A 27,545-nucleotide genomic window follows, 5' to 3' on the forward strand; every position below is an offset into this window, starting at 1 on the left:
GCTCTTTATTATTACAGGATATTATAACAGAAACTTGAAAATCTCTATCATGTCTTATATGCAAAATAAAATTAAGATTTTGTTGTTGTTATTTCTTTCGTGTGCTTTCTTCTTCTTCAGGACTTAGTAATCGTTTCTCAAACTCTTCAACCAAACTCTTCAACACTTTGTTTATCTATTTTCCACTCCTGGTGCCTAACCATAATTTTATTCCAACATTTGCCCAATAAAGGTAGATTTGGTTAAATTCTGTTGTGGTTAGCTCTGGCCCAGCTCCTGCCCAAAGGACTATGGATGTGGGGGAGACATCCACATGTTGCAGGCCTGTTTTGCCCCCGGTGGAATCTGATGATGAAGGCTCCTCTGACCAAGAAGACATGAGTGACAGGGAGGAGGAGAGTGTGGCAGACAGCTCAGAAGGAGATCAATTATCTAACTCCTCCTTGGATTCGGAACAAGAGTTAATGATACAGCCACGCATGCGGAGAGTGATGCATAGGTAACAACAACTGAGGGATTATTATCAAAGAAAATGAGGCCACCTGTGGTTGGGTGGGGCTGTGGTAATTAGTGAGGCTGCTATAAATAGCAGCCTGTGGGTTTGGCCATTGTGGAGTATTATCTGATTGTTGTGTTTCGTGCCTGCCTTGCTGACTTTGACCTTTTGTGTGCTGATTTTTCCCTGCTTTGAAACTAAACCAGGGCAAAGTGTGTGTCACTTTGTGAAAGAAGAAGGACTGTGAATTGCCTCACAGCTGCAAGCTAAGTATCACAGAACTGATAAGGGACTTGTACAAATTACCAGTTTGTTTGGAGACGAGTGCTCTTTGCTATACCAAAAGAGGGCTTGGTTTAAGTGAATTTTCATTATAAAGAACATTGTTTTGAATTTTCAAATCTGTGTGTGTCTGAAATTTGTACCTGTGAAATTTTGGGAGGATTCTACCAGAGAGCCTGACAGAACTAATTCTAGGGCAGGAGTTCCCAATCCCCAGTCTGTTTTCCAGTACCCTGCCATGCCATGCCAGAAACAGGGCCGTGCAAACAAGTGAAGCCCCACCTGTGGGATACAGGCAACATGTAAAACCACGCTCCTTCCAGTCCATGGAAAAACCTCTTTCCATGGAACCGGTCACTGGTGCCCAAAAGGTTGGGGGTCACTGTTCTCGGGCGCTGACAGCTATTAATGGAATGCGGTCAGTGTGCCAATCTTGCTTCATAAATAAAGGAATGAATGAACACACACAAATATTCCAAAAAGATTTGTGCCGGGTTTATAATATCAAGCATAAAAGGTAAGTAAACATCATGCTGTATTTCTACCAACATATTCCTTCACAGGAATTACTTTAAACTTTACTGGGATTACTTATAAAATACTCTTGAGGATTAGTTTGCCTACTGATAAGGATGATTTGTGATTGGCCATTCATGCTTGGGCAGACATATTGTAAATAAACGCCCACTGCATACTCTCAAAATTTGTGAACGTACCCCTAAGATCAAGGCTGCATTCCAATATACTAAAAGTATCATCCAGTAGGATTTTAGATAGATTTTTGCTTTTGTTCTTAATTAGAGTTACCATATTTCAACTAAAATATATTCTGGAAAGGAAATGTTTATGTTAATGTACTAAACAAAGTTTATTTATTTATTTTTATGCCTCTACAGCAGTATAACTGCAAATGGCTCATTAAATCATTCATAGCTTCTTTCGTCACTCCCACCAGAGCTAATAAGCCTGAGGCATTATTTCAAAATCAACAATCCCTGCCACATTGTTTTATTCATTTTGTTAGATTTATATCCTACCTTTCCTCCAGGAGCTCAAGGCAGCTTACATGGGAATTTCCTTCATTTTTATACCCACAACAGCAATTCTGTTAAGTAGGTTTGGGATGAAAGAGAATGATTCAGCCAAAATCACCCAGTGAGTTTCTATGTCTTAAGTGAACTTGAACCTGGATTTTCCTGGTCCTAAAGTTCTTAACTGCTATACCAGATAGCTTCTCGTAACACACTTAAATCTGTTTTGATTTGAGCTAACAGATATCTGCCACTTATGGTGGTGTTAAAGAAAGGAAAAGGAAAAAGGGAATGGAAAAAGAATTTGTAAGCAGCAACTTCCTGTTTTTCAGGGCTGGTAACCACTGGTTCGTTTCCTCCCACTCTGTGTAGCTGCGCATGCAGTGCATGCTGCATTGACGCAGTGCGCACGCGCATGCAGTGCTGAAAAGCATGCACAGAAGCAAAAACCAGGGGGGGGAAAGATGATGGCATCCATGGGCTGACATTGACAGAACCAACTCTGTGACATCACCATCAGTTTAGTACCACTTCTATAGAACCGGTGGGAACTGGGAGGAACCCACCTATAGTTGATAAGCAATATCCTTTTTTCTCTATCCTAAAATATCCAAAATTGGAAACCTTGATATTTCAGAATATGTGTTCTTCCTATCAGAGGTATAGCTAAGACAAAAGGACCAAGGATATCCTGACATAAAAGCTTGCGTGAAACTGAGCTTTATCCTATTTTCTCTATATACAGTATTTATTAAAATTATTTATGTCCAGTCTAGCAGGTTAGCAGAGTAATCAAAATAGTTGTTAATAAAAACACAACAGATGTTTTTTTAAAAATCAAGCAGAGGCTAATACCTCCAAAAAGCGAAAAAGGAAAGCCCTTTTTCTGTCTTCCAGAATCCTTTATGTAAGCCATTTAGTGGAAGGAGGCTGTAGCATAGAGGAGGAGCCATATCTGCTAGTTGTCATGTTCCTTCTATCCTATTGATTTGACAGTTCATAAGTTCATTAAACCTCAACTTGCCATGTCATTTCAGCCATTAAAAAAAAAACAGATTTAAAAATATCTCCAAAGCAAGATTACAAATCAAAGTTTGGGAAATAAAGAACACAATGTTTGCTTACTGATATACAATTATTGCAATGTAGTATACAATTAAGGGACTCAGCCTTCACCCAGATCCAAAGTTAATAATAATAGTTGTGATACTTACTGAACAGTTTTTATCAGCGTTCCTTTTCCAGTGCTTTTTCTCCACTTGTTTTGCTGCCGTTGAATTCAAAGATGCATGAGTTTGTGTACGAGGGTTGAGAGCTAAAATATTCTGCAGATATAAAAAAAGAGATGTTTCCTTTTTTAAAAGTGAAAAGCACATAAAGAAACAATTAAACATTTCTGCTTACAAAACTTCAAAGCTCCCAGACTCTATTTGTTTAAAAAGAAGAAATTTAGCAATGTAAAGTAGATGTTTGAGTCAATTATATTAACATGATTTGCTATTAATCTTTTAAACTATTAATGTTCCCTAGCCTTTCTTACACAAATGAGGGTTCTATTCGAGTAAAAATTAAGAATTATATTGCTTTGCCAGAATAAAATTAGATCTCTGCAGTTATTCTTTTTAAATTTCCTCATAATTTAAGGTTCATATACTTACAATATATGCATGATGTGTGAAAGAAACACTGCCTATAACACTGTCTATAATTTGCAGATGACATCAATGTGGGGGGAATTGTTAGCACTTTAGAAGATAAACTCAAGATTCGGGAAGACCTTGAAAGATTTGAACGCTATTGAACAAAATGCAATTCAGTGGCGAAAACAGTAAGGTCCTACACTTAGACAAGAAAACAAAATGCACAATAAGTGGTACCTGGCTCAATAGTACTGCCTACGACACAGATTTAAGTGTTCTAGTGGACCACCACTTAAGTATGAGCCAGCAGTGTGCTGCAGCTGCCAAAAATGCCAATGCACTCCTAGGCAGCATCAGGGGATAGTATCAAGATCTAATACTGCTTTATACTGCACTAGTGAGGTCACACTTGGAATATTGCATTCAGTTCTGGTCACCATGATACAAAAAGGATGCTGAGATCCTAGCAAGAGTATGAAGAGCAACAAGGAGATTAAGAAGTCTAGGTACTGTATGTCTAGTCTAACAAAGAGAAGATTAGGAGTGAATGGTCTTCCAATACTCAAGGGCTAGCACAGAAAAACAAGAGGTTGACTTATTCTCCAAAGCATCTGAGAGCAGAACAAGAAGTAATGAGTGGAAACTCATTAAAAAGAGATCCAACCTAGAACTAAGGAGAAATTTCCTGACAGAAAAAAACAATCAATCAGCATAATGGCTTGCCTCCTGAAGTTGTGGATGCTCCATCAGTGGAAATTTTCAAGAAGAGATTAGACAACCATATGTGCAGAATCATATAAAGTATCCTGCTTGAGTAGAGGGTTGGAGCAGAAGGCCTCCAAGATCCCTTCTAACCCTATGGTTCGACTTTCAACACCAATTTTACAACACTGTTCCATAGGCTCTGTACTGTACCGCTCTCATTAAGGCAGATAGTTCAGTTGAAAGTTATCAAAATGCTCTACAATAGTTCCATCTATTTAAAGAACCTTTTACAACCCAGAACAGAGAAATATGCCACTGGAAATACTTATTAAATACTGAAGATTCCACATCTATTATCAGCCTATCCCGTATGATGCCCTGCAGCATGGGAACAGGCCAATTTTAGTTCAATATACTGAACAAGTTGGAAAAGAATATTCCAACACTTTTGGTGGTTTGTTGATTTGGTTTGTTGATTTGGTACATTTGTGGGCTGGTTGGTCAACTGACTGACAGATTATTTGTCTTTAAGTCAATATCAACTCTTCATGACCTCCAGAAGGATCTGCCCCAAATATTCCAAAGTTGTATATTTTAATTTTATGTGTTTTAATTTATATACCTTATATATTCTGATATTGTACTGTGCATCACCCTGAGTATCTTTTTGAGATCTAGAATAGCTAAATATAAACAAATAAAATAAAAAATAAATATATTATAGTGTTATCTGCATCTAGTTCTGATACTCATGCACAACCAAAGAAGCTGACCAGCTGGCTTGATGGGGAGAAATCTACGTTCCACCCATCAAAATGATGTTGATGATTTGTTGTATACCTGGCTCTTTTTTGCTCTTTTATTCACTGATCAAGTTATTATAATTATGGTTCATTGCACAGACAGCCAAAAGTTCAGCATGTTTGGCATGTTTGTCCACCTGTCAAGTCCTTCCCAATAACTGAAATAGGCAGGTGTGGAGGTTTTTGGTGTTAAAGACATTGTCATAGGATATAAGCGTCTCTAAATAAAGCTGCCTTTTGCAATTGACTTATGGGGATTTTGTCAATGCCAACATAACCTTTATTTTTATTTTTCTAAAATCCAAATGATCTTTATATACAGTAAGCCTAGCTATTCTTACCATTTATGTTTCCTTTCTATTACATCTAACATTTAGCCTCTCTTACCTATCTTACAGGATTATAATATTTATTTATTATTTATTACTTATTAGTTGGACTTTTATGCCGCTCTTCTCCGAGGACTCCAAGGACTATTGGTAAAGCTTCCAGCTGTATTCTTTGCATTATAACATACTTTATATAAATTTGTTCATTTATATTATCCCAAATGATAGCTTTGTAGCCTAAAATTCCATAAAGTCATATGCAATCTTATTTTTTTTTAAATTAAAATATTCTTTTAAAAGCTGACCTTGTACCACATTTAATATAAAGCAGGAGGAGACGGAAGAGAAAGAAAAGGAGGGAGGAGGGGAGGAGGAAGAGTAGGAGAAAGAAGAGGAAGAGGAAGAAGAGGAAGAAGAAGGAAGTTTCTTGGCAGAACATTATGCATTCCCAGTCATTTTAAGCTCCGGATTCTAGAATAAATGTTTCATAATGTTTTCATTTTAAGTCTTGAATTGCTCTACGTATCATTTAAGGAGAAAAATACCTAAAAACCCAATACCTGCAAAATAAAATTCAGTTTGAGATTAAGAATATTGCCCATTTGCAACAGGAAATGATTTCAGAAAAAGGACAACATGAAAATTGTAGTAGGCAGTGGCTTACAGAACAATCCTTCCCCAAATTGAGAATTTTCATTTTTCAAACCTACAGTAAGTTCTTATCCTTGTATGGAAAAGATAATGTTTGCAAGCATGAGAGTAATCCCTTGCTAAACTCATAACCAAACAAAATGGGTTCATCAAGCCTACCTATTCCTTTTCTTATTCCTCGAAGAGCAAAACTTAAAATACACATATTTAGGTACTGCTGCCTTGCAGTTCTATTTCTTTTTCTTGCTCCAATACATGGGACACATTTGTAAATGTCCTTTTACATAAAGCAAAATTTAGAAGTTGGTGGGCAGCACTGGTTTAGGAGAAAGTAATCTATAACCTTCACAAATTAGCTTTTGCACTAGAAGCTAAGTAAATAGAAAACAAATTATACCAGAATACACTATTTGTCCATCTCATCTAATCTTTTCCAATAGTTGATAAGCTAGCACTTGGTCCAGATGATAAGGATGCCAACCTCCCTCAACCCCAATCAGCAGGTAAGACACGTTGAGGGTTAAAAAAAAAATCCAGGTGCCGCAAAAACTAATTACTTTTGGTCTACTCTAATGACCATTCAAGAGTCCTTTCTTGCTGGAAGAACAGGAAATGACATTGTGTCTCAGTGTGAAATACCACTCTGCTCATCATCTTGAATTGAGGTGGCAGATGCCTCACATAAATAAATAAACCTTCATCATAAATTAGCGTGGGAGAGAAGTTAATAAAAATAAAGAAAAAAGCAATCTTCTAAGATGTAAGATAAACACGACAAAACACGCAGCACATTTTATTTCAAGAAAGAGAAACTGCCTGTTACAGTAACGGGCACAGATTCGCATGTTCATCACATCAAACAAACATGGCTTTCATATGTCTATGAAAACATTCTGTAAGTGGTTTACTAAATGTGAAGATATAAAATGCTTAAAACAAAACCTAAGGCCACTGAGCCTGACATACTGCAGTGATAGTATATGACAGAGCACCTTAGCTCATTATAAATAATTGCTTTCATAAAGTGTATCTGAAGTCTGAAACTGCATATTAAAAGCTGAATGACGGAGGAAGGAGAAAACTACGAGGGAAAACGGTATTCGTTTGTTAAGGAAATACTACTCCCTCATCTGCTCCAGACATTATCTCCATATTAGAAACATAGAAGAATGACGGCAGAAAAAGACCTCATGGTCCATCTAGTCTGCCATTATACTATTTCCTGTGTTTTATCTTAGGATGGATATATGTTTATCCCAGGCATGTTTAAATTCAGTTACTGTGGATTTACCAACCACGTCTGCTGGAAGTTTGTTCCAAGGATCTACTACTCTTTCAGTGAAATAATTGTGACTTCCAAAATGTCTTCATAAAAACAGTTTTCATGCATTGCCATTTGTTCCCAGTACACTGTGGTATTATAATGCATTCTCCCTAAAAATAGTTATTTTCCATTAATTTTAAGAAATACTTGCAATGCATTTCAATGTTATATTCACCTGATTAAAAAGAAGTCGCTCATACTTCAGAGTTCTTTTAATGGCATCATTCTTTCTGGTCCAAACCAGCCTGATTATATAAGGGAGTGATCAGAAATGGCCAGATGCACAAATGAAGCCTATGACTCCAAGTTATTAAAATTCAGTCCAGTATTTGGCAGGAATCACTGCAATGTTACCATGCAAAGTGAAGGTGGGGAGGGGGAGAACCAAGGGGGAAATGCTACAGGTTCGGCCTGGGTTTTGCATACTGGTAGCGGTGGCCACCAGTGGTTTGGAGAAGTGGTAGCGGCGGCAGCGCAAGTGTCCACCCACCCGCACATCGTCATTTTTATTTTTATCCCTCTTCACATGTGCAAGGCCTTCTGCACATGCGCGGAGGGTGAAAAAAATGTGCACAACACAACACAAAGCGCACACTTCCAAACTGATAGGAAAACTAAGTAGATTTCACCATTGGGGCAAATACAGGGATGTGGTGCCTGTTGGAGGTATGCATGAATTCCGATTTAGTTCAAAACATCATGTCCTATAAATAAATCAAATGCAGAAACAGATCAACTCAAAGCTATTGCCCCATTAACTCTTCCTTGCATTCAAGCCTTCCCTCCTATATATATATATACCGTATATACTCGAGTATAAGCCGAGTTATTCAGCCCCAAAAATGGGCTGAAAAACCCGACCTCGGCTTATACTCGGGTCACCACAAGAGGGCACCAGGTCACCACAAGAGGGCGCACCGCGGGAGCCCGGCAGACATTGCTGGCTTGGGCGGGTGTGGGAAAGGGCAAAGTGCGGCGGCAAAGGGTGCTCCAAGCGAAGCGGCTGTGGCAAGAGTGGTGCAATTGCCTCTTCTCCCCAGCTCTAGCAAAGACGCCAGCCAACTGCAAGAGGGAAAAAAGGTGATGGGAAGCTGGTGAGGTGGGAGGGGACTCATGAAGCAGGAATCCACCCCCGACCTCGCCGGCTTTCCCTCGCCTTTTTCCCCTTGCACGCCATCGGGGCAGTCGCGGGGAAGAAGAGAGAGAGGGTGCGTGCGTGCGCCCTTTCTCTCTCCCCCCCTCCACCTCGCCAGCTTCCCCTCACCTTTTCCCCCTTGCACGCCATCGGGGCAGTCGCGGGGAAGAAGAGAGGGTGCGTGCGTGCGCCCTTTCTCTCTCCCCCCCTCCACCTCGCCGGCTTCCCCTCGCCTTTTTCTCCTCGCACGCCATCGGGGCAGTCGCGGGGAAGAAGAGAGAGAGGGTGCGTGCGTGCGCCCTTTCTCTCTCCCCCCCTCCACCTCGCCGGCTTCCCCTCACCTTTTTCTCCTCGCACACAGCTGCCCTACCCTTCCCACAGCCGCGTCACTCGGAGCCCCCTTTTACTTCCCTCTTGGAGCTCCTGTCGGCATCTTGCAGCTGCCTTCCCTTCTCCGGGTCCAGCAAAGTTGCCAGCCAACTGCTCCGACGGCGTGCGAGAGGGGAAAAAACGATGGGAAGTCGGGGGGGGGGATTCCTGCTTCATGAGTCCCCCCCCCCCGACCTCACCAGCTTCGCATCGTCTTTTCCCCTCTCGCACGCCGTCGGAGCAGTTGGCTGGCAACTTTGCTGGTGCCGGGGAAAGGAGGCAACTCACCCTTCCCACAGCCGCTTCACAGTGTTTCGAAAGACAAGTTCTCTGTGAACAGCGTCATTTAAAATAGCCCGTCGAAGCCGTACATCCAGGAGACCAGCCTGTCGGAAAAAATCCACCTTGCCAAAACCGCACCGCACGTGTTTGTGGTTCACCAGGTGCAGTTTGGCTCCTGTTCTCTCCTTTAGCAATTATTCCAGTTCCCCATTTGAGCAAAGGGCTTAAGGGATCATTAAGGCATAATAGATGAGTCTGCATATTTTTCTCCAGCTAAATGTGGTTGCTTCATTGTAAACTCTGGGCCGGTGAGAATTACAATCACTTGGCTTCAACTTTTACAATCTTGGAGGCTCAGCCTGGCTTTGGAAGAAACTGGTGAACTTAGCTTCTTGTCATTATTATTATTTATTTTTATTATTATTTATTAGATTTGTATGCAGCCCCTCTCTGTAGACTCATTAGTAGACCATGTGGCTGACATAGACAAAATATAGCAGCAACAGCAACAACAAAAACAACAACAAAATCAACAAACAACAATAACAGAGTTGGAGGTCATGCTGATAACCTCACAGCAGCTAATGCTGAAGCTCTTCTTTGGATACAGATTTATCTATCTATCTATCTATCTATCTATCTATCTATCTATCTATCTATCTATCTATCTATCTAATTGGATTTGTATGCCATCCCTCTCCAAGGACTCAGGGTGGCTCACAGCATATATATAAACAGAACAATAATTTAAATCCAATTAATGATGAGATGAGAAGGAATCCAGTTTGGAAGGATTTTAACTCTTAGGTTTTAGCTTTGTTGCTGATTGAGCTACTTTTTTTACTTTTTAATTCATTGTTAATATTGTTAATTTGTTTACCCTGTTTTAAATTTACTGAGCTAATTTACTGGTTTTCTTTAAAATAAATATTCTAAAACATGTAATCTACTGATGTCTCAATTAATGTAATTTTATTGGTTTCCATTTTTATAAGTTACCAGTAGCCACTGCATTTTCTTACCTCAGCTTATACTCGGGTCAATAAGTTTTCCCAGTTTTTGTGGCAAAAACTGGTGCCTCGGCTTATACTCGGGTCGGCTTATACTCGAGTATATACGGTAATTGGGTGATTGATTGATTGATTGATTGATTAGATTTATTTGCCACTCCTCTTCAATGACTCGGGGCAACTTACAGCATATAAAGGATACAATATAACATCCTAAATCCAATTAGCTTAAAATAATTAATATAAAAACCTAAAACCATTAAAAATTCTCATTCACATTCAATCAACTAACTTTCAATACATTCGTCGGCCAGGGGGCTAGAGTCTAGTGGCCCCAGGTCTGGTGGCATAGATGAATCTTCAGACTGTTGTGGAAGGCGAGGAGGGTGGGGCCAGTACGAATCTTTGGGGGGAGCTGATTCCAGAGAGTCGGGGCCCCCACAGAGAAGGCTCCTCCTCTTTCATTTCATTTATTTATTTCATTTTCATTCCCCCCCCCAAGCAATTACACCAGTACAAACTCAATACATGTATTTTCCCCCCAATATCTTTCTCAATATTCTTCAGCCCATTTCAGCCAAAGGTTTTATTCCATCCTTTCATTGCTTTGTTTTTATTTCATTTATTTATTTCATTTTCTTTGAACCACCCATCTCCCCCAGGGGTGTTCTGTGTTGCTAAAGAATGTATTTTAAAACTACTGTGTCTGTGATGGTGATCTTGCATATTTATTTCAGCTTTTTTTTTTCTTTTTAAAGTATAGAGTATTTCAAAAAGGTAAGATCAATGAGATCAATATTGTCTGCTTTTCTTTTCTTTGGACTACATCTAAGAGTTTCACTGATATAATACCTACACAGCCATGAGCCCAAGGATTTTATCATGAAAAAAGTTGTGTATATTTATTCAATCCCAGGTAGACTTCTGTAATCTTAAATCAGTTACTGAAAAGTTAGTAGTCTACAGATTTCATTTACAGGACAAGTCAATGTTAAAGTTTAATCAGCATTAACTATGCTGGAAGGTTTGGTGGGGTTTGGCATTTGTGGGTGCAAGATACTACAACTGGCTAGAAAGTGAATTTTAAGTATAATATACTAAATAGGCGTTGATTGCTTACCTGAACGCCTCTTCTCGTACGGTGAGCGGGTACAGCAGTCACATGGGTTGCTCATGTCCAATCCGGTGGAACTGAGCCTAGTATTAAAAAAGCTTGCCGGATCCGCCCCTTCCCCAGAATTCGCGAATCCATAGACTAGGCTCAGCTGTGAAGCTCTTTAGTGTTCAACTCTCATTGTTAGAGGAAGAAAGATATAGAAAGGTAAAGAAGACACATATAAGGGCGGGAAGTGACTGCTGTACCCGCTCACCGTACGAGAAGAGGCGTTCAGGTAAGCAATCAACGCCTATTCTCCGTACTGAAGGAGCGGGTCCAGCAGTCACATGGGACATACCCAATAGATGGTCCCTAGGGTGGGATTAGCTTGCTATCGTGTGAGATAACGGATTGGAGTACCCTTCTGCCGAAGGCAGCGTCCGCTGAAGCGTAAGAATCAATTTTGTAGTGCCTGATGAAGGAATTTGGCGAGGCCCAAGTGGCTGCTTTGCAGACCTCCTCCAACGGGGCTTGAGTCGCCCAAGCGGCCGAGGTGGCTGCGCTCCTGGTGGAATGCGCTGTGATGTTCCTTGGAACTGAGAGGGAGGCCGACTCATAGGCCTTAGATATAGTCCCTCTGATCCAACGGCCTATTACTGTTGAAGACACTTTGGCCCCCATGACTCTGGGATGATAGGCTACAAAGAGTGCTTCTGACCTCCGAAAGGGTCCTGTGCGTTGGATATATATTCTCAGCGCTCTGGTGAGATCCAGGGTGTGCCATCTAATTGCCAAGGGATGGTCTCGTTGGAGGCAGAAGGAAGGTAGGACAATATCCTGAGATCTGTGGAACATGGAACTGACCTTGGGTAAGAAGGTGGGGTCCAGTCGCAAGACTACCTTGTCCTGATGGAATTGACAAAGGTCCTGCCTGATTGAGAGGGCAGCCAGCTCCGAAATGCGTCGGGCAGAGGTAATAGCCACCAGAAATGCTACCTTAAAGGATAGGTACCTGAGGGACGCCGATTTTAGGGGTTCGTATGGTGCCTGCGTGAGGGAATGGAGAACCCGTGGCAAATCCCAGGAAGGATACCTGTGGACCTTGGAAGGTCTGAGATTGGCTATGCCCTTGAGGAATTCCTGAACTTCAGGGAAGGATCGGAGAGGCTGTCTGCGGGGACCCCCTAGGACAGATGAAATGGCTGCCAGATGACGCCGGAGGGTGCTGGTGGAAAGTCCTTTATGGAAGCCTTGCATAAGGAAGGAAATAATTCTGTGTATGGGGATGCACAGAGGGGAGAGACCTTCCTGTAGACACCACTGGTGAAACTTGGACCACGTGTGGTCGTAGATTCGATTGGTCGAACCCCTTCTGGCCTTTAAAATGACCTCCACTGAATCGGGGTCATGACCACGCAGTTCTAGATCTCTCCTGATAACAGCCAGGCGGTGAGGTGGAACCACTCCGGGTCTGGATGGAAAGAGGCCCCCTGCCGCAGCATATCCCCCGAAACGGGGAGTCGCCAAGGGTCCTGGACGGACAGCTGTTGGAGATCCGCGAACCAGGGCCGGCGGGGCCAATGAGGGGCGATTATGATTACTCGGGCCCTCTCGGTGAGGACCTTGTGAATCACTTCCGGGAGGATTGGAATTGGAGGAAATGCGTAGAGTAGGCCTGGAGGCCATGGACTCCGGAGGGCATTGATTGCTTCCGCTCCCGGGGATGGAAATCTGGAATAGAAGCGAGGGAGTTGGGCGTTCGCATTGGTCGCGAAGAGATCCAGGATTGGTAGGCCGAATCTGAGGGTGATTTGATGGAACAGGTCTTGATGGAGGTTCCACTCTCCTGGGTCTATCGTTGCTCGGGATAGCCAATCCGCCTGGACGTTGAGACTCCCCGAGATGTGATCGGCTAGGAGCGACTGCAGATGTTTTTCCGCCCAAAGGCCCAACTTGAGGGCCTCCCTCATGAGAGCCTTGGATCTCGTGCCTCCCTGTCTGCAGATATGGCTTTTTGTGGCAATGTTGTCGGTGAGAATGAGAACGTGCCGGTTGGGGATGCGAGGAGAGAAATGCTTCAGAGCCAGGGAAACGGCTCTTAACTCTAGCCAATTGATTGGCCTGGAAGCTTCCTCCGGGGACCACGTGCCCTGGGCTATCATCCCCTGGGCGTGGGCGCCCCATCCCGATAGACTGGCATCTGTGGTGATGACAAATTGATCCGGGCACCTGAACGGGGATCCTTTGTCCATGGCCGGAGACTTCCACCACTTGAAGGATCTGCGAACACTCAGTGGGATGACAATGCGTCGATTTGAGTTGCTGTGCCCCGATCTCTGAAAAGGCAACAGGAGCCACTGGAGTTCCCTAGCATGAAGGCGAGCCCAGGGAATGATGCCTATGCATGACACCATCTTCCCCAAAAGGGAAGATAGAGTAACTATGGATACTGAAGCATTAGATAAAATGTTAGAAATTAACTCCACTATACTGAGTTTTCTCTCGGGAGAGAGAAAAACCTGGGAGGATTCTGAATCAATAATGGATCCCAGGTGAGAAATAGATGTGGAAGGTTGGAGGTGACTTTTATCAAAGTTGATGGAAAATCCATGGTCCTGAAGGACTGACATGGTGACCGAAAGGTCTGTTTTCACTCTCTCTAGGGAGTTCCCATGAATCAAAATATCATCAAGATAACATAAAATGTGGATGGGAGACGCCCGGATATAGGCCGCCAGGGACCCCAAGAGCTTTGTAAAGACTCGAGGGGCCGAGGAAAGGCCAAATGGCATCGCCCTATACTGGAAATGCCTGCCTTGAAAGGAAAAACGTAAAAATTTTCTGTGGCATTTGGCTATAGGAATGTGAAGGTAGGCCTCAGTGAGGTCTAAGGAGACCATGAAATCTCCCGAATGAATGGCGGCCAAAATAGAAGACAAGGAGTGCATCTTAAACTTCCTATATTTGATGAATAGGTTTAGTTTCTTTAAATCCAAAATAGCTCTCCAACCTCCGGAGGACTTTGGAACCATAAATAGGATGGAGTAAAAACCTAGGCCCTTCTGATCTGAAGATTAGATTAGATTAGATTAGATTTATTGGATTTATATGCCGCCCCTCTCCGAAAACTCGGGGCGGCTCACAGCAAGACAAAAAACAATATATAATGACAATCCAATACCCACCAATCCAATTTCAGTTTTAAGCTAAAAATTCACAAAAACAACCCCAAGTATTAAAACAAATAAACAAAACACACATACAATCAATCTAATACCAAAACAACATGGGCAAGGGGGAGATGTTTCAGTTCCCCCATGCCTGACGGCAGAGGTGGGTTTTAAGAAGTTTGCGAAAGGCAAGGAGGGTGGGGGCAATCCTAATCTCAGGGGGGAGTTGGTTCCAGAGGGTTGGAGCCGCCACAGAGAAGGCTCTTCCCCTGGGTCCCGCCAGACGACATTGTTTAGTCGACGGGACCCGGAGAAGGCCAACTCTGTGGGACCGAACCGGTCGCTGGGATTCGTGCGGCAGAAGGCGGTCCCGAAGGTATTCTGGTCCAGTGCCATGAAGGGCTTTATAGGTCATAACCAACACTTTGAATTGTGACCGGAAACTGATCGGCAACCAATGCAGGCTGCGGAGTGTTGGAGTGATATGGGCATACTTAGAGAAGCCCATAATTGCTCTCGCAGCTGCATTCTGCACGATCTGAAGTTTCCGAACACTTTTCAAAGGTAGCCCCATGTAGAGAGCGTTACAGTAGTCGAACCTCGAGGTGATTAGGGCATGAGTGACTGTGAGCAATGACTCCCGGTCCAAGTAGGGCCGCAACTGGCGCACCAGGCGAACCTGGGCAAACGCCCCCCTCGCCACAGCTGAAAGATGTTTCTCTAGTGTGAGCTGTGGATCGAGGAGGACGCCCAAGTTGCGGACCCTCTCTGAAGGGGTCAATAATTCCCCCCCCAGGGTAATGGATGGACAGATCGAGTTGTCCTTGGGAGGCAAGACCCACAGCCACTCCGTCTTGTCTGGATTGAGTTTGAGTTTGTTGACACCCATCCAGGCCCCAACAGCCTCCAGGCACCGGCACATCACTTCCACTGCTTCGTTGACTGGGCATGGGGTGGAGATGTACAGCTGGGTATCATCGGCATATTGATGATACCTCACCCCATGTCCTTGGATGATCTCGCCCAGCGGTTTCATGTAGATATTAAATAGCAGGGGGGAGAGGACCGACCCCTGAGGCACCCCACAAGGGAGAGACCTCGAGGTCGACCTCTGACCCCCCACTAACACCGACTGCGACCGACCAGAGAGGTAGGAGGAGAACCACTGGAGAACAATGCCTCCCACTCCCAACCCCTCCAGCCGGCGCAGAAGGATACCATGGTCGATGGTATCGAAAGCCGCTGAGAGGTCAAGGAGCACCAGGACAGAGGACAAGCCCCTGTCCCGGGCCCGCCAGAGATCATCCATCAACGCGACCAAAGCAGTTTCCGTGCTGTAGCCGGGCCTGAATCCAGACTGCCGAGGACCTAGATAATCGGCTTCTTCCAAGGACCGCTGGAGTTGAAGTGCCACCACCTTCTCGACAACCTTCCCCATAAAGGGAAGGTTGGAGACTGGACGGTAGTTATTAAGCACGGCTGGGTCCAGGGAAGGCTTCTTGAGGAGGGGGCGCACAAGTGCCTCCTTATAAAGGGCCGGGAAGGACCCCCTCCCCAAGGAGGCGTTGACAATCTCCTGGACCCAGCTCCGTGTCACCTCCCGACTGGCCGAAACCAGCCAAGAGGGACACGGATCCAGTAAACAGGTGGCGGAACTCACAGCTCCAATGGCCTTGTCCACTTCATCAGGTGACACCAAGTCAAACTCCGCCCAGACAGGTGGACAAAGACGTTTAGCCCCAGTCGCCTCAACTGACTCGTTGTCAGTCGACTCTGTTTTACAATTGGAGTCGAGGTCCGCCCGGATCCGAGCGATTTTATCAGCGAAAAACGTGTTAAAGTCCTCAGCACTGCTCTGCAAGGGCTCCCCAACTCCCCCCTGATTAAGAAGGGACCGGTTGAATGGCTCTGATGGACAATAGATGAGAAATGGCCTCCTCCATACGGTTACAATCTGAGGATGACCTGGGAGAAGGGCAGGAAATAAAACGTTTAGGGGGAGGAGAAATAAATTCTAAAAGAAGGCCTGATTGAACAGTGTCAATGACCCAAGGGTCCTTGGAGGTGAGACGCCAATTAGAGGCGAAATGAGCTAGGCGACCCCCTATGGGAATGGAGGTAAGATTACCATCTAGGTTTCTTTGAAGCCCTGTTAGAGGAAGCTCCCCTTTGGAAGCGAAACCCTCTACCCCTGGAGTTCCTACCTTGGGAACGAAAGCGGGGGGAATACTGACCTGGAGATCTCTGATAGGAAGCCGCTTGATCTTGCTGGCGCCCTGGGCGACGAAAGGACTGCGTTTTGGTAGCCTTTTTTGTGGTTGGACCCAAAACTTTCTTCTTGTCCGTGGTCTCCGTGAGGAGTGGATCCAGAAGATCACCGAAGAGAAGGTCGCGCTTTAAGGGGCCCTGGGATAACTGCCACTTTTGGCGAACTCCCGCTTGCCAAGGGCGAATCCATAGGAGTCTTCTTGCCGTTGTAGAAGCTGCAATAGACTTAGCAGAAAATCTAGTAGATTGCAAGGTGGCATCAGCCACGTACTGGGCAGCTGCAAAGACCTTGTTGAAGTCTTGTTGACCTCTCAAGTCATCGGGAGGAATATGCTGTTGAAGTTGGCGAAGCCACAGCAGCGTGGCTCTGGAGAAAAAGGAAGCCGCTGCAGAACTTTTAATGGCCCAGGAATCAGCGGTGAATCCTCTTTTGAGCATTTGCTCAATGCGCTTGTCCTCTGGGCGGAGGACTTCCTCCGCCTCGCCTGGCACAGCCGCTGCCGAGTGAAGAATCTTGACAGGTTCATCTGGTTTGGGAAAGGATAGAAGCTCTTCATAGGAAGAGGAAAGTTTGTACAACTTTCTATCCTTGGTGGAGGGATTAAGGCCAGATGCTGGAAATTCCCACTGTTTGAGTAAGGCATCTTTAAACAATTTTGGCATAGGAATTACCTCGTTATCCTCCTGTTCCTCTGTGAAGTAAGGTAAATTCTCCTCTGGGGGATCAGTGGAAGTGGAGGATTGTTTCTCCTGGGCCGCTAATCCCGTAGAAATTCTAGCTTTGAGGAGGAGAGATTTGAATAATTGAGAGGGAAAAATAGTAATAGGAGGAGGAACCTTTATTTGGGATTCCTCATCATCTGATAAGCCTTGAAAAGCATCCTCATCATCCTCTATATCCTCATATTCATCCTGGGAGGAATCTGAATCATCCTGAATAGGAGCTCTGACCGCTGGGGAAGAACCCAAGGGGCGGGAGGAGCGAGAAGGAGGAAGAGGTAAGGGAGGCTCATTGATGGTGGAGAGTTTGGCATCAATGGCTTTGGACAGCACAGCAAATATAGATTGGAACTCAGGAGGTAAACTGGAAATATCAGCAGAAATGGCAGAAGAATTCCTAAAGGCCTGGGAAGATCCTGGCTGGGGGGAATCTTCAATAATATCTGGTTCCTCTGGACCTATGCCCCATAGGTTAGGTTGGGGTCTGTCTAGGTTTGGCTCATCCAGAGATAACACAGGGACCCCAGAAGGAGGTAGACTAGAAGCCTCTGGGGGGTCTTGACTACTGATTACTTGGGCCTGCACTTTCAAACGTTTTGCTGATTTGTCATGGATTTTTTGTAGGGCTAGGTCCCTTCTCTTCTCGGCCCTGGTGACCTTGGTCGAGGGGCGGGCCCCTGGAGAAGAGGAGGAAGAGGCCTGGGGGATACTAGTAATTTCATCGCCTGTAGGCCTGGCCTCTCTGGGACCTTTAGTTGTGCCTCTCTTGGGAAAAGTAGCCATAGTCTGACAATTAACAGAAGACAAGGCTGAGCCAATAACTGAATAATAAGGAGAAGAATTTCAAGGACTTCCCAAGAGGAATGGATCCTGCTTCGAGGCCTCGAAGCTGCTGAGACGTGAGGACAATCTGGGCAAACCCAGAGTTCGTGCCCCCAAATCCAGCGGGGCCAGCCTCCCTAAACTTAGTAATTAAGTAAACCAAGGCACTCTGGTTGGAGGCTTAGCCGGTGGAGAATTTAGCCTGGGACCCCCAAGGCCCGCTCCGGGATCCACGCGGTGGACTGAGGCCTACGGGGCTGGCAGGAGGCCAACACGAGAGGCCTAGATTTAAAAAGGGCGCGAAGGCCTTCGCGCCGAAAAAATCGCCCCGTAAATACTTAAAGGGGAAGCGATCGACTAAGTCCAGGAGACTAGAAGGCGTCTCACTCCGCAGGAGGTATTTCTTAAGCCCTTAAATATTTAGTATACAATAAATAATCAATAATTCAATATATAAATACTTGCACCAGGACCTCCAGGCCAAAGGATTAGAAGAATCCACAAGCGGCCGCAGGAATCGTAACCGGCAAAAACCGCCGGGGGAAAACGAAACCGCAACTTCTCCCAAGGAAAAAAAGCCGAGCCGCTTTATTTTTTTCTCTTTTCTTTTAAACGGCTGGCGCAATTAGTGCAAGTAAATGAATAAAGACAATAAATCTTACTACTTTTTGAAGGAAAGATCGAAGGGAAGGTGTTAGAATGTTGAACGAGCTATCACAATACAACCGCAGGATATGCGAACTGAGCGAATTCTGGGGAAGGGGCGGATCCGGCAAGCTTTTTTAATACTAGGCTCAGTTCCACCGGATTGGACATGAGCAACCCATGTGACTGCTGGACCCGCTCCTTCAGTACGGAGAATCATACCCACATCATACCCACATCATACCCACACAACCACAAACAAAACTTTTCTGTTAATGGATAGCAAATAGGGATTATTTTCTCTAATTTTACAGTATTACTTTGAATTCTCCATTTCCTTTATCAAGTTCTTCCACTCCCTCCTTAACTAGATGTGACTGAATGTTGGACAAAAAATACACCTCACTTGCTTTTAATATTTTTATTTATTTACTTATTTTATTCAACTTCTATACCGAAGGACACAGGCCGTAATATAATATAATATAAATAGAACATACAAATAGATACAAAGCAATAAAAAGAAGTTGAATATAGTCTAAACTAAGCAAAATAGTTAGTTAGATGTTAATCTAAATACCAATGTTAGGGCCTTGCAACTTTATAAAATAAGCATAAATGGGGGGGAAGCCATTTTAAAACTATATTTTTTAATAGAAAGGATGAGCTTGCTTCATTCTGAATCCTTCCTGGGAGCTAGGTTTTTATTCTTTCAGACAACCATTCACTTTTCTCATTCATTCCCCGTTTATGTTTTACTGATATTTCTTCTTCCCAGCAACTACTATAGAAAATCCTGACTTTGCTACAGGCTTGTTCAGGCAGAACAAGAACAAATTCTGACAGTGATTGAGCTCGCACACCCAAAGTGGGACCCCTGACAGAGCACACCCTGAGCTGTACTTGGACAAGCCAGCTGCCATCTTCTCTGAGAAGAATAGGAGCAAATTCTGACAGCCATGCATGTTTTTGGTTTTAAGACTCCAGGTCTGTGCATCTCTGCCCAGAGCCCTGTTACAATGCTGTTCCAGACTTCTCTCTCTACTCTATTTGCTGACAGCCAGCTCCCCCAGAAGGAATAAATTCTGGCAATAATCATCCACCTGTCAATGTCTAGGCCATGAAATTTGTACATTGAAGGCAGAGCCCAGTCAGACCTCACTCTAGTTTTTGTTTAGATAAGCCAGCTATCAGCTTGACCAGAAGAGGAGTTAAGTTCTGGCAACCACCCTGTTTTGTATATAGAACCCTCCTACCAAATTGTGATACCCTCCCCTCCTCTAATTAACTTATGACCTTTTTGTGGCTGCAAGCCACCAATTGAAAACCCATGGGTTGTGCTACAATAAATATATTTCATATCTGGGGGCCATATTTCTTAATATATAAAAAATGAAGTTCGCACCAGCTCTTAAAATATTAATTACTCCTGAATTATCTTAGTTTTCTGAATTTTACAATGCAGTCCCTCAATCGAAACTACAGTGTTCCCCCGATTTTCGCAGGTTCAAACTTTGCGAAAAGTCTATACCACGGTTTTTCAAAAATATTAATTAAACAATACTTCGCGGGTTTTTTCCCTATACCACGGTTTTTCCCGCCCGATGACATCATATGTCATCGCCAAACTTTTGTCTGCCTTTAATAAATATATTTTTTAATAAACTTTAATAAATAAACATGGTGAGTAATAATCTAAATGGTTGCTAATGAATGGGAAACTGCAATTAAGGGGTTTAAAGTGTTAAGGGAAGGCTTGTGATACTGTTCATAGCCAAAAATAGTGTATTTACTTCCGCATCTCTACTTCGTGGAAATTCGACTTTCGCGGGCAGTCTCGGAACGCATCCCCCTTGAAAATCGAGGGAACACTGTATACACAAAAAAAGGATATCAGGTTTTTGGAGAAGGGCGGCATGCAAATCTAATAAATTGAATTGAACTGAACTTTAAAATGCTCCCCAAGTGTTCCAAGTGTTCAGATAATTGGAATCTTACATATATCTCATAAACTCCTATCTTATATACATATATATATGCATCAGTAGGGATAAATTATATTGAGTAGAAAATAAATGTTTCTCAATGGAAATCTGTAACACGCTCTTAATTTTCATACAGAAACATTGATATATAAATATAGAATTGGGACACCTCCAAATTTCAGGGGGAAAAATGATTCCTTAGAGATTTTCTGAATATCATCAGCATTAAATGAATTATTGTAAGCATTAAATGAATTAAGGGAGAAAACCCCCACATAAATATGTCTTCTCTATCCCTGTCCAATAAAATGTCCTTTTGAACACTGGTTAGAATCTACATGGGTTGTAATCCAACACATTTAGAGAGCAACCTTTTAGGACAGTCACTGTCTATACGAAAAAGTAATATTAAAAAAATAACTGAAGCTATGTTCAATTTTTTACTTTTAATACTTCTTTTTCTTTCAGATCTGTGAGAATGTAATTTCAAGTTCGCTAACATCAAACTGTATGACACCTCAGAATATTCTCTGTGTAAAATGCCATAAGCAGCATAGATCAGCGATGAAGTACAGTCTCTGCAACTAGGGAACAAAAAGACAATTCCCTTGTTTCTCCAATATTCAGTAATTACAGGATATAAGCTTTGAGAAATGTAGGCTTTCTCTCTTTCTCTTTCTCTTTCTCTCTCTTTCTCTTTCTTTCTCTCTCTCTCTCTTTGTGAGACGGGGAAGCGGAGAGAGAGAGAGAGAGAAAGAGAATGAAAAATGCTTCTTGGTGAGAATAGATTTATTAGTGCAAATTATGAATATTTATGAAAGAATCATACCAATTTAAGGTGTTTGTTTAAATTCTGTAAACTGTGAGTTATTATGAAAAAAATCATACTAATTAAGTTATTTTCTTTAAATATTCATATAAGACCTTCATAAAAGAACTCCAGCAGAAAAGAAACACTTAAATATATTTCATTAAAGTGTTTGTTGGCTTGCATACATTTAGACTTTTGGAATAGGTCACAGTTGATGGCAGCCCTTGGCCGAACTTGGTTTAATCTCCAAAAAAGCTAAGTGAGTTTGGAATTGGTCAATACTTGGGTAAAAGACTGTAAAGGAATCCCAGGATTCTGGGATAGTCCAGGAAGTTGAAAAAAAACCATTCGTGAATAAGGCAACATCCTTCTGTACTCTTGCCAAGCAAAAATAACATGTAGTCAACAAAAAAATTATTCAAAATTATTTTCACTTAGCCAAGATGATTTGGGTTATTATCTGAACTGAAGTCTATGAGTATGAAATGTATCATCAAATATTATAAAATAAATACATCCCTCAAAAAAAATTACAAAATGTGTTTCCTAGGCAGCATCCTGCAGATATTTTTAATTGGAACAAAAATAGAATATCCTTCATTTTTCACAGCTGATAAATTTAATGGTGAGAGCCAGTTTAGTCTAATGGTTGAAGGTATCTAGCTAGTTATTGGGAGATCATGAGTTCAAGTCCTGCCTTGGGCACAAAGTGACGTTGACTATGGGCCAGTCACTTTCTCTCACCTTTAGGAAGGAGGCAATGGCAAACCACTTTTAAAAAACCTTCCCAAGAAAATTGCAGGGACTTGTCTAAGAACTTGGTTTAACTAAATGAAAGCAAGAGAGGGGAAAGAAAATCCATTTATGCATCTGAAAATAAAATCAATAAAACCAAAAGTTTCCAAAAAAGAGTTTAATAACAAATTGAATGATATAAAATATTAGTCTACCAATATTTATCATTCATTGACAATTTTCACTTTTCTTTTATTCATTCCTTTTAAAATAAACAGAAAAGCACCTATGCAAGTCTTTTTAAAAAGCATATTGTATACTATTTTTGCTTTTTCACGAATTACAGATATTGTTTTATACACCTTCACAAACTCACCTGTTTTGAAAGAAGCCTGTGTACCAATTCAGTCAAAGGTTTCCATTTATTATATTGCTTCCAGTAATATTTAATATTTATATACAGTTATCGTGCTTTCTACATTAGTACAGAGCTACCAGGGCATTTTGTTGCTCACCTGCCATAATGACAGAGGGAGAGGAGTTGATTACATGAAACCCCCATATGCTCTAAAAGCAGATGTAAAGAGATTACAAGACTGCCAGCAGCAACAGAATGTGCAATGATACCAAAAAAGAAAAAGAAATACCTAGGTATGTACTACTAAACTATCCAGATAGCATTGTGCTATGCGAGTGAAAATCCTGGGACAAGTCCTATAACTATAATTGCCAAAAATATGGTCAGCAGGTACCTGGACCTGATAACCTATGTGATCCCACTATACTTTTACTTTTAATGGAAGAGAGTTATCTGCAGTCTCCCTTCTACCAGAGTTTTATTACAATGCCATCATCTGTTCTGAGCCTTTCACTAAAGCAAGGTTCTAAATCTAACCTCTTGGAGGATGAAGGTGGAAGACTTCATCTGAATATATTAAGACCTCTGCATGCATTAAAAGTGCAGGTAACAACATTTTAGTGCCATGTGTTTCTTCTTGGCTTCTTATATATAACTCAAGTATCTGGCAGAAATGGAAATGGTAGCATTACAGGTAGTCCATGAGTTATGGCCATAATCGACGCTGCCCATTATGGTCATAAGCCATAACATTCACTTTACATTTTTGCCAGGGTTGTTAAGTGAACACAATGGTTGTAAATATGAACCCATTGTTCTCTATTGGTGTATTTTTACCAAAAACTGCCACTGTTCTCTATTGCAGTGTTTTTCAACCAGTGTGCCGTGGCACACTAGTGTGTCGCGAGACATGGTCAGGTGTGCCGCGAAGCTCAGAGAGAGAAAGAAAGGAAGAGAGAGAGAAAGAAAGAAAGAGAGAAAGAAAGAAAGAGAGAGAAAGAGTGAGCGAGAGAGAAAGAACAAGAGAGAGAGAAAGCAAGAGAGAGAGAAAGAGAACAAGAAAAATAAAAAAGAGAGAAAGAAAGAGAGCAAGAGAGAAAGAGAGAGAAAGAAAGAGAGGGAGGGAAGGAGAGAGAGAGAAAGACATAGAGGGAGGTAGGGAGGGAGAGAGAAAGAGAGCAAAAAAGAGAGGAAGGAAGGAAGGAAGAGAAAGAAAGAGGGATGGAGAGAGAAAGAAAGATGGAGAAAGAGGGAGAGAGAAATAGAGCAAAAGGGAGGAAGAGAGAGAAAGAGAATGTTTTTGTCCAAACTTTTTTTAGCAGCCCTCCCCGCTGCTCAATGTGCCCCAGGGTTTCGTAAATGTAAAAAATGTGCCGCGGCTCAAGAAAGGTTGAAAATCACTGCTCTATTGCCAAAAATTTATATTGCCACCTTCTCGAACATAGCTGTTGTGGCCCGCCAACAGCCAGTGCAGCTAGTAGTGGATCTTTCCCAAGAAGAGGCTGATATGATGATGCACCCATGGCCTGTGCAACTGGTACCCAATTCAGACAGTGAAGAGGCAGGCAAGAACTCGGTGCCAGAAGCAGAGGTTCAGCCAGGGCCTTTAGAACCTACAGCACTTTACATCATCCCACACTTCTCCACCCACCATCCCTCATCAACAATCGGACCTCCCCAGCACCTCCAGCAATGAATAGGAAAACGCGCCCCTTACTACCTCGCCTCAATCCTACTTCAACTCAACCCAATCCAGTCCCCTTCCTGTACACAAATGCAATCTCAAATGTAAACTAATTAATGCAAAAAGTTTAATCAACAAGTTATCAGAACTCCTCCTTCTACTCGACACCAACTTATTTGACATAATCTTTGTTTGTGAAACATGGCTGAATTGTTCCTATCCTGACTCCATCATCACACAAAATAACTACCTGGTTTTCCGATCCGAACGCGAACCCCGCAGAGGAGGTGGTGTAGCCATATTCTATAAAAGCTCACTCAATCTAAAAAACATTCAAGTTGCACATGATTTATTCCTTCCTGAAACCTTAATCTGCGATCTTTCCCTCAACACTACTCTCCGCTTTTTACTGTGCTACAGAGCTCCAAACTATGACACTACCGATGCATCAAAATTAACCTCCCTACTAACATGGGCATCCTCCTGCCCTCATCCCTTTATCTTCCTAGGTGACCTCAACCTACCACACATCAACTGGACACTAAATGAATGCTCCACCGAACCTATACATACCGCCATTTACAACACCGTCACCAGCCTGGGACTGGAACAATTAGTCTCAAACAATACCAGACTCAACACTGTCTCGACCTCATATTCTGTAATAGCAAAAGTGCTATTTATGGACTGCATATCATAGAACCCTTCTCCAACAGCGACCATAGTATGATCAACTTCAACCTCAACCTACGCCATCTTAACACTCAACAGAACAACGCAGCACTTAAGTACAATTTCAGGAATGCCAACTACGAATTCATAGACACCAATCTCTCATTTATTAATTGGCAATCCTTGTTCTCTAACTGCATCACCATTGATGACCTCTACAACACATTCTTACACCAAATTAATAGACTTATAGATCTGCATGTTCCAATCACCTCTCCCAGAAGAAAACGAAAAAATAACGTACCTGTCTCGATAAAGAAATTACAAACCAAAAAAAGATCCCTCTGGCGTAGAAACAAAAAAGGTCCAGTAACCAACTTCAAAAGCTGCTACAGAAACATATGCCAACAAATAAAAGTAGAAAGTCTCAACTATCACAGTGAACAAGAGGAAAACCTCCTACGCATCAAATCTAACCGTGCCTTCTACAACTTCGTCAACAACAAACTTAACGACTCCAGACCTATTCCACCTCTCGTAGGTCCCAACAACAAAGAATACCACGATGACCCATCCAAAGCTAACCTCTTCAACTCCTTTTTTGGCTCCGTTTTTGTTAACAGTAATGGCTCATCCCCCCTCTTCACAAATCGCACTCCAAACTCATTAAAAAACCTAACCCAAATCATCTTCACTATAGACCACGTTGAAAAAGCAATCCGTGATCTCAAACCTTCCCTATCTGTTGGACCAGACGGTCTTTGTGCATACTTCCTAAGAAAACTTTCTTCTACCATAGCTGAGCCCCTAAGCATTATCTTCCAAAAATCCTTCAGGACCAGCACTCTCCCCAAGTTGTGGTCAAAAGCAGTAGTCATCCCCATTTTCAAAAAAGGAGACCCATCACTAGTTGACAACTACAGACCAATATCACTATGCTGTGTCCCTTGTAAAATCATGGAATCAATTATAAATAGATCAATCACCCTTTACCTAGAATCTAATAACCTACTATCAAAAAAACAATTTGGATTCAGAAAGAAACTATCCTGCAACCTTCAACTACTTCACTGCAAAAACACCTGGATTACCCACCTTGATCAAGGAAAATCCATCCATGCAATTCATATCGACTTCTGCAAAGCCTTTGACTCAGTAGTTCACGACAAACTTCTCCTAAAACTCAAATCCTGGATTACTGCTTTCCTGTCAAACAGGCAACAAGTTGTCAAAATCGGAAGCGCCATTTCCTCCCCCGTCCCTGTCAAAAGCGGCGTTCCCCAAGGCAGCGTACTTGGTCCTACTCTTTTCATCCTATACATCAATGACCTCTGTGATAATATCGCAAGCAACTGTGTGCTTTTTGCCGACGATGTGAAACTTTTCAACACCATTGACAACACACTCAGTCTCCAAAAAGACCTCAACTTTGTCTCAGATTGGTCTAACACCTGGCAACTTCAAATATCAACCAACAAATGCTCTACCCTCCAAATTGGCAAAAAGAATCCAAACCACATTTATGAACTGAATAAACAAATTCTCGCAGCCAACCCGCACTCAGTAAAAGACCTTGGAATATTAATATCAAATGACCTAAGTGCTAAAGCCCACTGCAACAATATCGCCAAAAAGGCTTCCAGAGTTGTTAACCTGATCCTACGTAGCTTCTACTCTGGCAATCTCTCACTACTGACTAGAGCCTACAAAACCTATGCCAGACCCATTCTCGAATACAGCTCATCTGTCTGGAACCCACACCACATCTCAGACATCAACACTCTCGAAAACGTCCAAAGGTATTTCACCAGAAGAGCCCTTCACTCCTCCACTCGAAACAGAATACCTTACGAAAATAGACTAACTATCCTGGATCTTGAAAGCTTAGAACTGCGGCGCCTAAAACACGATTTAAGTATTGCCCACAAGATCATATGCTGCAACGTCCTTCCGGTCAATGACTACTTCAGCTTCAACAGCAACAACATAAGAACACGCAACAGATTCAAACTTAATATTAACCGCTCCAAACTTGACTGTAAAAAATATGACTTTAACAATCGAGTTGTCGAAGCGTGGAACTCATTGCCGGACTCAGTGGTGTCAGCCCCCAGCCCCCAACATTTCTCCCTAAGACTCTCCACGATTGACCTCTCCAGGTTCCTAAGAGGCCAGTAAGGGGCGTACGTAAGTGCACTGATGTGCCTATCGTCCCCTGTCCAATTGCCTTTCCTTATCTCATATATCATATATTTTCTCTCCTTTCCTTCTACTTCTCTTCTTTCTTACTTTCTATCTTTATATATATTACTTAGTGTCTATTCTCTTTCATATGTATTGTATATTGGACAAATAAAATAAAATAAAATAAAAAATAAAAAATAAAATCAGTGATGACGAAGAAGAGGCTTCTCCTGTTCCTAATGCACAGGCATGCAGAGCTGCCAAAAGGCAGGAATGGTTCCTCAGGAGGAGGTCTCCTCATGAGTAAGTCTTTGGGCTAATTGGCCACTCCCCTAACC

The 27,545-nt window shown here is 42.6% G+C and overlaps 1 protein-coding gene across 5 annotated transcripts in view; it reads right to left on the bottom strand.

The window, feature by feature from the left end:
• DPYD (dihydropyrimidine dehydrogenase) overlaps window positions 1–27,545 on the bottom strand; it is a 735,717-nt gene that overhangs the window by 667,989 nt on the left and 40,183 nt on the right. For all 5 annotated transcript variants that reach the window (XM_070746537.1, XM_070746536.1, XM_070746535.1 and 2 more), the window contains one exon: window positions 3,024–3,134. In XM_070746537.1, the coding sequence (XP_070602638.1) occupies window positions 3,024–3,134 (111 nt within the window). The remainder of the gene's footprint in view (window positions 1–3,023; window positions 3,135–27,545) is intronic.

This window comes from Erythrolamprus reginae, chromosome 3, assembly GCF_031021105.1.
Source record: "Erythrolamprus reginae isolate rEryReg1 chromosome 3, rEryReg1.hap1, whole genome shotgun sequence".
Taxonomy (NCBI): Eukaryota; Metazoa; Chordata; class Lepidosauria; order Squamata; family Dipsadidae; genus Erythrolamprus; species Erythrolamprus reginae.